Raw genomic sequence first — 13459 nt, forward strand, 5'->3', positions numbered from 1 at the left:
CCCCCCAAAAAAAAAAAAATTAGACAGCAGAGTCTGCTAATTGATAACCTTGTTGAGTTTACGTTTACAGTTTCATAAAAATTAGTTTCGTTTGTTTTTTAAGTGTAGTGTAATAATTGAAACTTGTGGTGAGTGTTACGAAAGAAAAGTGAAATCTTGATTTCAACCTTTATACTAGAGAGAGTTCTTTAGCATGAAGCATGATTGTTGGATAGCAATTGCAACTATATTGCAAACTTGGGGGAAGATGTCACGGTCATGCTTATCCAAGACATGTTGCCTATGGCTACATGATAGTTGTCCCAGTCTTGCTTCTCTAGGACTTGTTGTCCATGGTTGCATACCTGTCTCAAACCCCTTTTACATGCTTTCATCCTAGATAGATGTTTACCATTTCATGTTGGGTCAATATAGGGGTGTATGACCTATGGAATGGTATCTTGTTCTGTCATTATATTGTAAACTTGGGGGAGGATGTCACGGTCATGTTTGTCTAAGGCGTGTTGTCTATAGCTGCATGACAGATGTCCCAGTCTTGCTTATCTGGGACGTGTTGTTCATGGTCGCATGCCCGTCTCAAACTCCTTTTACATGCTTTCATCCTAGATAGGCCTTTACTATTTTACGTTGGGTCAATATGGGGGTGTATGACCTATGGAATGGTATCTTGTTCTGTCATTATATTGCATGCTTGTAACTGAATGGTATCTTGTTCTGTCATATCATGTCTAGGAGCTAGGATTTTTAATGACCTTTTCTGGATTTTTTTCTTGACAGAGTAGATTGGCACTGAAACCAGATGGGCTATTTTTAGCAGCTATCTTTGGAGGGGAAACCTTACGGTTTGTCGTGTTTCTTCTGGTTTGAATTTTTAGTTCATTGGTTAAAATCCCTGCATGATTTATTTACTTGCAACCAGGGAACTGAGAATAGCATGTACTCTTGCACACATGGAGCGTGAAGGAGGCATCAGTCCACGAGTATCACCATTGGCACAAGTATGTTTACTGCAAACTTTCCTGCTTTTTACTGTTGTAAAAAACTCAAAACACCCTTCTTTTCTCAAATGATCCTATCAATAGTATTTCTTGCCTATAATTTTTACCATTGTTGAACCTTTCTTCGTATAATTTTCACTCAGTTACTTCTGTTGCTCTGAATTGAATTCAGAGTCATCTATTTCTATATCTAATTATGGTGGATAGATTCTGAAAGAGAAACAGTCGATTCCGACGTACATATTGTATTTGACTGAACGAAGCACGTGTCGGTTTACTTATTTAGGTGAGAGATGCAGGCAATCTTTTGACAAGAGCTGGTTTTACCTTGCCTGGTGTTGACGTTGATGAGTATGTCGTTCGCTATCCAAGTGGTGAGCATGCTTATCTCATTATATATTGTTTAGTCATTAAATTTCTCGTAAGGTGGGATAGGTTAGGTTGATCTTTTGGAGTGATCTTCAATCAGGGTCCACTCCAATCAGGGTCCACTCAAATCAGGGTCCTCGCTCCCTTCATACGCCTTGTAGCTTCATCTAACTGGGTTTGGGCTAGGTCGTTGCACTCTTGCCCTACCTCTTGGCAAAGTAGGCTAATGGGCAAGACCCCTCCAGCCGTAATGGTGTGGGGCATCTGAGGCTGTTGCCTTGTGACCAACTCTCAGGGGCTGAAGTTCGACGCAGAGTTTTTCGATTCTTCAGTTATAGCAGTGTCTTGTGTAGAAGTGATCTATTAAGCCTTCAGTTGTCCCGTTCTAATTTTTGCTCGTGAAAGTGAGTTAACAAAAATTAGACGATCGAAAATTTACAATCGAAATAAAAATATTGCACTTCGGTGTACTTATCTTATGTTTAATGTGTTCTTTTTTCTTTTTCTTTTTTTTTTTTTTTGGTTCGTTTGCCTTATATTAAGCACTGGAGTTGGTGGAACACTTGCGTGCAATGGGCGAAACAAATGCTCTTCTACAAAGGAATCCTGTAAGATTTCCTCCTTGCTCTATAAGAAAATGAGTATCATATTGACTTCATGTTTTCACTTTTTGATATCATCTTGTATTCATAAACTAAGAATCATTGATCATCGAGACTACTTGAGCATAACAGCGGTAATTGGCATACTCGTTCCATTGAAGTTTATGTTTTTGATCTTTATATCATTGATGTTTAAATAATGGAGCTCAGATCCTGAAGAGAGAAACAGCCCTTGCAACAGCAGCCATTTACGATTCCATGTTTGCTGCAGAAGATGGAACCATTCCTGCAACTTTCCAGGTCAGCTTAGTAGAGTGCACCTTTGTAAATAATTTGAGTTTGTTCTTGTTCATTGGCTATGTGTAACGGCCCAAGCCCACCGCTAGTAGATATTGTCCTCTTTGGGCTTTCCATCTCGGGCTTCCCCTCAAAGTTTTTAAAACTCTTCTACTAGGGAGAGGTTTTCACACCTTTATAAAGAATGCTGGGATCTCACAATCCACCCCCTTGAGAGCAAATCACTCTTTATAAGGATGTGGAAACCTTTCCCTAGTAGATGGTTTTTAAAGCCTCGAGGAGAAGCCCGAAAGGGAAAGCCCAAAGAGGACAATATCTACTAGCAGTGGGCCTGGGTCGTTACAATTGGTATCAGAGCCAGACACCGGACGATGTGTCAGCCTTCTCGCGGTTCCTCGAAGGGGGGTAGACACGAGGCGTTGTGCCAGTAAGGACGCTGGACCCCAAAAGGGGGTGGATTTGGAGGCAGCCCCACATCGATTGGAAAAAGGAACGAGTGCCAGCGTCCTCGCTGAGCCCCGAAGGGGGGTGGATTGTGATGTCCCACATTGGTTGGGGAGGAGAACAAATCACCCTTTAAAAGGGTGTGGAAACTTTCCCCTAGCAGACTCATTTTAAAGCTTTGAAGGGAAGCCCGAAAGGGAAAGCCCAAGGAGGATAATATCTGCTAACGGTGGGCCTGGGTCGTTACACGTTCCCTTCTCCAATCGATGTGCAACCCCACAATTCTGGCCCTGAAGGGGGGTGGATTGTGATGTCCCACATTGGTTGGGGAGGAGAACAAATCACCCTTTAAAAGGGTGTGGAAACCTTCCCCTAGCAGACGCGTTTTAAAGCTTTGAAGGGAAGCCCGAAAGGGAAAGCCCAAAGAGGATAATATCTGCTAACGGTGGGCCTGGGTCGTTACACGTTCCCTTCTCCAATCGATGTGCAACCCCACAATCCACCTCCCTTCAGGGCCAGCATCCTTGCTGACACACTGCCTCATGTCTACCCCTCTCGGGGCTCAGCCTCCTTGTTGGCACACTGCCCAGTGTCTAGCTCTGATAGTTAGCCCAAAGAGGACAATATCTGCTAGCGGTGGGGTTAAGCCATTATACTTTATGCTTTACCTAGGTTGTCAGCATGTTAGTTCTGTTTGACGTTAAGCCTAAACCGTTACCCAACTGAACTACTAGTAAAAACCCAACCTTCTAAAATTTGAAGCTGATTGCTAGTCCAAAACTAATTGAACCGAATCGAAACTGACGAAGATCATATCAAATTTATCAAACTTGAGACGACTCTTTTTTGTTTTATATTCTATGAACACAAAGTGACCAGGAATATCTGGAACTCGAATCGACTCGATTAGTTCGGTTGATTTGTTAAATGATGATTGAAAAATTCTTCTGCCTGCAATTACAGGTGATCTATATGACAGGATGGAAGGAACATTCTTCTCAACAGAAGGCAAAAAGAAGGGGATCTGCAACCATCTCCTTCAGCGACATCAAAAAACAATTTGGAAACGAACATTGATGTTTGTCTCTCTATTTCGGCTCTTATTTAGCGTCCTTTGTTTGTTCGAGTACAATAAAACATGGAGCGGAGTCTAGAGATTTGAACCTCCCATCTAAAGAAAATTAGTCTCTACGGCTGAATTATATTTATATTTATATTGATGGTCTTGAAGGACAAAAATTGAATTTGGTTGAATTTTTGGAAAATCGAAGATTCAATTCTATTCATGGGTTGGAATTTTTTTTTTTTGAATTTGGTTGAATTTTTGGAAAATCGAAGATTCAATTCTATTCATGGGTTGGAATTTTTTTTTTTGTTGGGTCTGTTAGACAAACACGACTCTCCACAATGGTATGATATTGTCCACTTTGAGCATAAGCTCTCATGGCTTTGCTTTGGACTTCCCAAAATGCCTCATTCCAATGGAGTTACACTTTGAGCATAAGCTCTCATGGCTTTGCTTTGGACTTCCCAAAATGCCTCATTCCAATGGAGTTAGTATTCCTCACTTATAAACCCATGATCATTTCCTAAATTAGCCGATGTGGGACTTTCATCATCCAACACCTCCCCTCGAACAAAGCACGCCTCCCCTTAATCGAGGCTCGACTCCAAAGGCTCGACTCCTTTGGAGTCTTAGTCATTTTTGACTGCCTTCGTACCTTCGAGGAGGCTTGACTCCTTTTTTCTTTTTGGAGTCCTTTGTTCGACATTCGAGGATTTGCCAATCTATTGGCACGGCTAAGTTTAGGGCAGGCTCTGATACCATGTTAGACGAACACGACTCTCCACAATGGTATGATATTGTCCACTTTGAGCATATGCTCTCATGGCTTTGCTTTGGGCTTCCCAAAAGGCCTCATTCTAATGGAGTTAGTATTCCTCACTTATAAACCCATGATCATTCCCTAAATTAGCCGATGTGGGACTTTCATCATCCAACACCTCCCCTCGAACAAAGCACGCCTCCCCTTAATCGAGGCTCGACTCCTTTGGAGTCTTAGTCATTTTTGACTGCCTTCGTACCTTCGAGGAGGCTTGACTCCTTTTTTCTTTTTAGAGTCCTTTGTTCAACATTCGAGGATTTGCCAATCTATTGGCACAGCTAAGTTTAGGGCAGACTCTGATACCATGTTAGACGAACACGACTCTCCATAATGGTATGATATTGTTTGAGCATAAGCTCTCATGGCTTTGCTTTGGGCTTCCCAAAAGGGCTCATTCTAATGGAGTTAGTATTCCTCACTTATAAACCCATGATCATTCCCTAAATTAGCCGATGTGGGACTTTCATCATCCAACACCTCCCCTCGAACAAAGCGCGCCTCCCCTTAATCGAGGCTCCGATGTGGGACTTTCATCATCCAACACCTCCCCTCGAACAAAGCGCGCCTCCCCTTAATCGAGGCTCGACTCCTTTGGAATCTTAGTCATTTTTTACTGCCTTCGTACCTTCGAGGAGGCTTGACTTCTTTTTTCTTTTTGGAGTCCTTTGTTCGACATTCGAGGATTTGCCAATCTATTGGCACGGCTAAGTTTAGGGCAGGCTCTGATACCATGTTAGACGAACACGACTCTTCACAATAGTATGATATTGTCCACTTTGAGCATAAGCTCTCATGGCTTTGCTTTGGGCCCGATGTGGGACTTTCATCATCCAACACCTCCCCTCGAACAAAGCACGCCTCCCCTTAATCGAGGCTCGACTCCAAAGGCTCGACTCCTTTGGAGTCTTAGTCATTTTTTACTGCCTTCGTACCTTCGAGGAGGCTTGACTCCTTTTTTCTTTTTGGAGTCCTTTGTTCGACATTCGAGGATTTGCCAATCTATTGGCACGGCTAAGTTTAGGGCAGGCTCTGATACCATGTTAGACGAACACGACTCTTCACAATGGTATGATATTGTCCACTTTGAGCATAAGCTCTCATGGCTTTGCTTTGGGCTTCCCAAAAGGCCTCATACCAATGGAGAGTGTATTCTTAGATTATAAACCCATGACCATTCCCTAAATTAACCGATGTGGGACTTTCATCATCCAACACCTCCCCTCGAACAAAGCACGCCTCCCCTTAATCGAGGCTCGACTCCTTTGGAGTCTTAGTCATTTTTGACTGCCTTCGTACCTTCGAGGAGGCTTGACTCCTTTTTTCTTTTTGGAGTCCTTTGTTCGACATTCGAGGATTTGCCAATCTATTGGCACGGCTAAGTTTAGGGCAGGCTCTGATACCATGTTAGACGAACACGACTCTCCACAATGGTATGATATTGTCCACTTTGAGCATAAGCTCTCATGGCTTTGCTTTGGGCTTCCCAAAAGGCCTCATACCAATGGAGTTAGTATTCCTCACTTATAAACCCATGATCATTCCCTAAATTAGCCGATGTGGGACTTTCATCATCCAACACCTCCCCTCGAACAAAGCACGCCTCCCCTTAATCGAGGCTCGACTCCAAAGGCTCGACTCCTTTGGAGTCTTAGTCATTTTTTACTGCCTTCGTACCTTCGAGGAGGCTTGACTCCTTTTTTCTTTTTGGAGTCCTTTGTTCGACATTCGAGGATTTGCCAATCTATTGGCACGGCTAAGTTTAGGGCAGGCTCTGATACCATGTTAGACGAACACGACTCTTCACAATGGTATGATATTGTCCACTTTGAGCATAAGCTCTCATGGCTTTGCTTTGGGCTTCCCAAAAGGCCTCATTCCAATGAAGTTAGTATTCCTCACTTATAAACCCATGATCATTCCCTAAATTAGCCGATGTGGGACTTTCATCATTTAAGAGGGTCAATCCAGCTAATTACAAACACTCCGACTAACTAAAAACATGGCTCATGACCCAATCTAGTTTAAAAATAGAGAGTTGGATTGAGTTGTGAATTCTTTTAGGTTCATTCGTGGAAGGTGCCCTCAACTTTTCCTAACGTTGTGATTCTTATGCGTTTTTGGGGTTCTTTGATAATTTAGATCTAATCGTACCGTTCTTCAACAAGATTGTTAAATCAAATTGCAAGAATTTATCAAGAAAAGGAGATACTTAAAATTAGGTATTAATTGAAAGATGTTGTCTCATGAAGCCCTTCACTCCCTCTATACACAACAAACCAATTCCCAACACTATGTACTTTGGCAACAACTACACAACTCCTCTGTCCCTGTGGCCTTGTCAACAATTAGAAGCTGTTCTGTTCTACTTTTGGGGCAAAATTTTCGTTTTTAAAGAGCTGTAGAATCCCTGGGGTACATGTAATTTTCAATCCTTATTGTTCCTTATATACACAACATTAGCATCAATATTATATTGGTCAAGGTTTTTATGGTTCTTTGCAGACAAAGTTGCAGCAGAGCATTCAGTTTGAGAGCAGGAGAAACTTCAAACCTTTCATGTTACCGAAGTTAGTCTTTGATCTCGAGAATTATCGGCTTCGGTTCCAAGCTGATCACCTAACTCGTGTTCTTCTCTTTGTCGAGACGTGCCTTTCGAAAAGCCTGCTGGATTTGTCTCTCGTGATCCTTCAACAAGTCTTCAATGGTTCCCCCTGTAGCCACCAACGGTCCTGAGAATTGCATTCTGGTCTTCTTTTGAACACAACCCTACAAATCAAATGTTCATAGTCAGATTCACTAGATCCCTCATCGGTTGGGGAAGAGAATGAAGCATTCTTTATAAGAGAGTGGAAACCTCTCCCTAGTAGAAGCGTTTTAAAAACCTTGAAAACTCGAAAGGGAAAACTCAAAGAGGACAATATCTACCAGCAGTGAGGCTTAAACTGTTACAAATGGTATCAGAGCCAAACACCAGGCGATGTACCAGCGAGGAGGCTATGCCTCAAAGGGGGGTGGACACGAGGTGGTGCGTCAGCAAGGACGCTAAGCCCCGAAGAAGAGTAGATTGGAGGGTCCCACATTGTTTGTAGAAGGAAACGAGTGCCAACGAAGACGCTGGGCCCCGAAAGGGATGAACTGTGAGATCCCACATCGATTGAAGAGGAGAACGAAACATTTTTTATAAGGGTCTGGAAACTTCTCCCTAACAAACGCATTTTAAAAACCTTGAGGGGAAGCTCAAAAGGGAAAATCCAAAGATGATAATATCTACTAGCGGTGGACTTAAGACGGTAGGGATTGCACTCCCTCTACGTTAAATGATTTTGAGAACAATTTAGTTAAACTTGTTCTATCAAGTCATTGATTTTCTATTAATCATGTGTACCAAGAAGCTGGAACATGTCAAGACACTACCTCTTCCTTCTTGAGAGCACAGGTTGATAAATCTCCCACTGGCTGATGCATCTGAGATTTCTGTGTCTTTAACTCTACACAATTTCTTGCGGCTCCAGTAGGCTTGGCCCATGAACCTGCAATGCTTGGGTGCACCATAGATGTCGAGTGGCCGTACCTACTCTGCGCAACTCTCGGAGGCTCGCTGTCCTCTTGGGAGGTGTATTTGTTAATCTTTTTCGCGAGCGGGTGTACCTGCAATTTTTGTCAATGAGAAAGGTATGTTCTAAGGTGAATATTGTTTTTTTTTCAAAAGCATTGTTTTTACATAATACATAACATGAACAATGTAACAACCCAAGCCCACCGCTAGCCGATATTGCCTACTTTGGGGCTTTTCCTTTCGGACTTTCAAGCTTCCCCTCATTGTGAGATCTCACATCGGTTGGAGAGGGAAATAAAACATTTGTTATAAGGGGTGGAAATGTCTCCCTATCAAACGCATTTTAACAACCTTGAGGGGAAGCCCAAAAGGGAAAGATCAAAGAGGACAATATCGTTTAGCAGTGGGCTTGGGCCGTTACGAATGGTATCAGAGCCAGACATCGGGCGATGTGCCAGCAAGGAGGCTGAGCCCCAAAGGAGAGTGGGATTGGGGGGTCCCACATCAATTGTAGAAGGGAATGAGTGCCAGCAAGGATACTGGGCCCAAATGGGGTGAATTGTGAGATTCCACATCCGTGGGAGAGGGGAAAAAAAGCATTCTTTATGAAGTTATGGAAACCTCTCCCTAGCATACGCGTTTTAAAAAGCATTCTTTATGAAGGTGTGGAAACCTCTCCCTAGCAAACGCGTTTTAAAAACTTCGAGGGGAAGCCCGACAGGGAAAGCCCAAAGAGGACAATATCGGTTAGCGAAAGGCTTGGACCATTACAAACAAATAGTTATCCACAAGTCTACCCAAGTGATAGCATTTTTTCACAATTTTCATCTCAAACTAATGAACAAATAGTTTCCAATTCTTGACATATACCTTTATGGTCACATCTCCTTGAGCACTGAATTCAGGAGTAGGAACTACCTTGGTGTCTCTTGAGCCCCTTCTTACTGATTCAGGATGCCATCCCTTCACAGCTTCTGCTTTTCTCCTGAAATTAAGAGAATTGTATGCATATAAGACGGGTTATTAAGTATAACAAAAAAGAAACAAGCTTAAAACCATACTTCCTTTCTTCTTCATTCCGCAGCTTGGCATCAAATTCTTTGCTCGGAGCATACTTTGGTAAGCTTGAGGGGTCACAAGGGAGAGGTTCTGTTCTGAAAAACTGCAAAACCGGATAGCAACATATCATACAGAAGAACACATCAACAAGAAGCACTTTTATTTCAACGAAAAAACCACGCAAAGTTTATGTTAAGAATCACGACTCTCTACAATTGTATGATATTGTCCACTTTGAACATAAGCTCTCCTGGCTTTGCTTTGCTTTGGGCTTCCCCAAAAGATCTCATACCAATAGAGATATTCCTTACTAATAAACCCATGATCATTCCCTAAATTAGCCAACGTGGGATTCTCTCCCAACAATCCTCAACAATCCTCCCCTCGAACAAAGTACACTACAGAGCCTCCCCTGAGGCCTATGGAGCCCTCGAACAGGCTCCCCTTAATCGACGCTCGACTCCTTTTCTAGGGACCTCGAACAAAGTACACCCTTTGTCCGACACTTGAGTCACTTTACATGGCTCTGATACCATGTTAGGAATCACGACTCTCCACAATGGTATGATATTGTCCACTTTGAGCATAAGCTCTCGTGACTTTGCTTTGAGCTTCTCCAAAAGACCTCGTATCAATGGAGATGTATTCCTTACTTATAAATCCATGATCATTCCCTAAATTAGTCAACGTGAGACTTCCTCCAACAATCCTCAATAGAAAATACCTCACTTCCAAGAGCTGAAGAAGCTGATCCTCTGTGCTCTGGTTCAATAGCAAGAAGCTTATTAATGAGAGCCAGAGCTGAAGAAGGGAAACTTTTGTAAGTATCAGAGAGGCAGCTTTTATAACGGTGTTGTGGTTTGTAGCTGGTTGCATGTGGCAACTTTGTTCTCCGCCAGAATTCCTCAGATGGTGAGCCACAGAGCTTAAAAATCTTGTGGATTTGTTCCACCTGATAAACAATTCAACAACATCCAAGTGACTTTTATGGAACAGGTAATTGTTTTTTCTCATTTTCTTAAAAGTTTGCAAGAAATAGAACAGGCTAACGAGTGGATGATCGAACCTCTGTTCTTCCTGGCATAATAGGTTTTCCAGCAAATAGTTCAGCAGTGATACAACCACAGCTCCAGAGATCTATGGCAGGTCCATATTGAGTAGCGCCGAGCAAAAGCTCAGGTGCCCTGTACCACAACGTCACTACCCGACTTGTCAATGGCTGCTTTCGATCAGGATGAAAAGAGGTAGCAAGACCAAAGTCTGCAATCTTGAGCACACCATTATTGTCAATGAGAAGATTTGAAGCTTTGATATCCCGGTGTAGAATTCCCCGACTATGACAGTGTTCAAGTCCATGCAGCAATTGTTGCACGTAACATTTAATCTGCAAGCACAAAATAACACTGCTTTAGATGGCTCAGTTTGAATAAGCATTCATTTTCAAAATGGTTCTAGTTGAAGTCAAAATTTGAAATGCTCAAGAGAAGCAGCGAAGATACTTGAGCCTCCGTAAACTTATGTCCAGGAGCTGCCACAAGACCAGCAAGGTCATGCTCCATGTACTCAAAAACAAGGTACAAGTTGCTCGACATTCTGGAAGCGACTAGAGCCTCGAGCTTCATAACATTTGGATGATCCAGTTTGCGCAAAATATAGATTTCCCTAGCCATAAAACGGACACTTTCGGGATCCTTATTTACAAATCTCACTTTTTTCAATGCCACAATTTTACCAGTTTCAAGGTCACGGGCTTTATATACACTGCTGTAAGTTCCCTGTCCAATCTGCATATAGGAAAGAACACAATGGGATTATCAGCACATATTGATGCAAAATGAGATCGAGAGACATGCACAGCAGATGTGGGACCCTCTAACTTGGAATTCCTACCTATACCCACCACCCCTGGGGCTGTCATGGGGTTTACTATAAGCTCTCTATGGCCCGTTCCCCCTTGCTTCTTTCCATGGGACTAATAACATTATTGTAACATGTCAATCTAAGCATAACTTGGCTGGTAAAGACATTATATCCTTAATAAAAAGGTCATAGGCTCAAATCTCCACGTCACATGTTAACGAAAAAAAGCATCTAGCTATGTAACATATGTACAAGACATTTACCCAACGAAAGAAAGAGAATTGGAATATCAATGTGATATCTCACATCAATTCGGGAGGAGAACGAATCATTTTTTATAAGGGTGTGGGAACCTCTCCATAGCAGACGCATTTTAAAAATTTTGAGGGAAAGCCCAAAGCGAACAATATCTACTAGTGGTGGGTTTGGGCTGTTACAAATGGTATTAGAGCTAGACACCGAGCAATATGCCAGCGAGGAGGCTAAGGCCCGAAGGAGACGATGTGCCAACAATGACACTGGGCCCCGAAGGGGGTGGATTAGAGGGTCCCACATCAATTGGAGAAGGGAACGAGTGCTAGCGAGGAAGCTAGGCCTTGAGGAGTGTGGATTGTGAGATCCCACCTCAATTGGGGAGGAGAACGAAGCATTCTTTATAAAGGGTGTGGAAAATCTCTCCCTAGCCGATGCATTTTAAAAACCTTGAGAAGAAGCCTGAAAGGGAAAGCCAAAGAGAACAATATCTACTAGAGGTAGGCTTGGGTCATTCCAATCAATGAGAATAAAAAGAACAAGCACTCGACCAACGTGGAGAAACTCATTTGAAGGAAAAATGCATGCTGTTCAGAACATTAATTAGATTGAAACATTAGAGTCAAAGGATTCTAAAGAATTTAAGTAAAAGAGAACATAATAAATGGAACTAACTTTATCCAACTTTTCAAAGGAGTCAACCCGGCGAGGCACCCACCCTTTGATAGCTTCTCCAGCAACAGAAGCTAACCATGAAGGCCATCCAGCCATGACATGTTCAGCTTCAACCGCTTTAGACATGCTAGCTAACCTAAAAATGTCAGGCCGTTTTCCACCTCCTGAAGCATTATCATCATTTACTTTTGCAGCCTTCATGGATTTATTCACAGATTCATCACCCTCCTTTGCTCGATGGACAGACCCTCCATTACCCTTTCTTTTATGAACAGAACTCCCATTTGCTTTTGATTCCTGCCTTGACAACTGAATCTCTTGCAACATATTCTCTCTTTTTAAGGGAGAAGGAGCAACCAATTGAACCGAAGATTCATCCAAATGTTTTTCAGATAATTGACTGCCATCCTCTGGTTCTGAGGAATCTCTTGAGCAAAGGCAGCCCATACTCCCTCAAACGTTTATTCACCACCGTTTTCTACCATTGATAAACCTGCATTTTCCTGGGAAAACCCCAAAGTTTCCCCTCTGTCAACACATTTACAACAATTTGCCATCATTTCCAACAATTCGCAGATTCAACCAAACATAAATCATGAACTCCCAACGAATATTTCAGGAAATTCAAATGAAAAACATATAGGAAGAAAAAACCAAACCCTAAATGCGCAAGAAACAACAACAACAACAACAACAACAACAACAACAAAAAAAAAAAAAAAAAAAAAAAAAAAAAAAAAAAAAAAAAAAAAAAAAAAAAAAAAAAAAAAAAAAAAAAAAAAAAAAAAAAANAAAAAAAAAAAAAAAAAAAAAAAAAAAAAAAACCCACCGATTCAAGAGATAACACGAGAAAACTAAAAACCTAGATCAGAATTCCTTTTCCTCAATCAGAAAAAAAAAACGAATTACAAAGATGAATAGACAAGAATTAATATCGCCATCGTTAACGAAAGAAGAGAAATGGAAAATAGAAAGAGAAACAAACAGAGAGAAATGGAAAACGGAATCGAGAATAAAGAAACGGAATATGGATGGGAAAAGGGAGAGAGAGAGAGTTGAAGTGGGTAGTGATGAGGCCCTAGAAATGCGAAGAACCAACCATCTTTGGAGATTGACAGGTTTTTGTTCGGAAGATCAAACCAGAAAATGAATCTGAATAGAAGAAGAGGCGTAGAATTTGGAAATAATACATTAGAAAAAGATTGTTCAATCCTTCCATTGACAGTGATGATGAACAAGAACAGAGCATATTTTTTTTCTCTCTGTGGGCGATGCCACAAGACGTGCATTGCAGTACTGTCGTGCTCCTTGCGCCCCGCCAAATGGCGATTCTTTCAACTGTTTGGGGGAAGTTCTAAAATCCATGTTTTAACTTCCAACTTAAAATTATTATTATTATTATTATTATTTTTTTTTTTTTTTTTTTTTTTTTTTTTTTTTTTTTTTTTTTTTTTTTTTTTT

At 41.7% G+C, this 13459-nt stretch overlaps 2 protein-coding genes across 5 annotated transcripts in view; one reads left to right on the forward strand and one right to left on the reverse strand.

Annotated features, from left to right (window-relative positions):
* The window catches only part of LOC111472597 (putative methyltransferase At1g22800, mitochondrial), a 9649-nt gene extending 5653 nt beyond the window's left edge, over positions 1-3996 (forward strand). Inside the window, 6 exon segments of the mRNA XM_023118217.1 lie at positions 778-842; positions 920-998; positions 1285-1372; positions 1911-1975; positions 2180-2269; positions 3674-3996. Coding sequence (XP_022973985.1) covers positions 778-842; positions 920-998; positions 1285-1372; positions 1911-1975; positions 2180-2269; positions 3674-3787 — 501 coding nt within the window. The 3' untranslated portion in view covers positions 3788-3996.
* A 2792-nt stretch (positions 3997-6788) lies between these two features.
* LOC111472579 (probable serine/threonine-protein kinase At1g09600) lies at positions 6789-13360 on the reverse strand. 4 transcript variants are annotated; one of them, XM_023118191.1, is made up of 9 exons: positions 13211-13360; positions 11999-12501; positions 10711-10995; positions 10278-10595; positions 9936-10163; positions 9214-9314; positions 9023-9137; positions 8011-8244; positions 6789-7362 (listed from the first exon to the last, which is right to left on the reverse strand). In XM_023118191.1, exons 2-9 carry the CDS (start codon positions 12443-12445, stop codon positions 7213-7215), a joined length of 1878 nt encoding a protein of 625 aa, XP_022973959.1. In that variant the 5' UTR covers positions 12446-12501; positions 13211-13360; the 3' UTR covers positions 6789-7212. The 4 variants fall into 4 exon arrangements, with proteins under 4 accessions (XP_022973959.1, XP_022973960.1, XP_022973961.1 ...); XM_023118192.1 differs by having other exon boundaries at positions 13189-13360; XM_023118193.1 differs by lacking the exon at positions 13211-13360 and adding an exon at positions 13098-13116.
* Positions 13361-13459: the final 99 nt, after the last annotated feature.

The sequence above is a fragment of the Cucurbita maxima genome, unplaced genomic scaffold (genome assembly GCF_002738345.1).
Source record: "Cucurbita maxima cultivar Rimu unplaced genomic scaffold, Cmax_1.0 Cma_Scf00079, whole genome shotgun sequence".
NCBI classification, from domain to species: Eukaryota; Viridiplantae; Streptophyta; class Magnoliopsida; order Cucurbitales; family Cucurbitaceae; genus Cucurbita; species Cucurbita maxima.

Coding starts and splice junctions, on each gene's coding strand:
- LOC111472579 (XM_023118191.1), bottom strand. CDS start 12,445: ATGGGCTGCCTTTGCTCAAGAGATTCCTCAGAACCAGAGGATGGCAGT. Junction 10,996..11,998: donor CCTTTGAAAAGTTGGATAAA/GTTAGTTCCATT, acceptor TCCTATATGCAG/ATTGGACAGGGAACTTACAG. Junction 9,138..9,213: donor CGGAATGAAGAAGAAAGGAA/GTATGGTTTTAA, acceptor TCTTAATTTCAG/GAGAAAAGCAGAAGCTGTGA.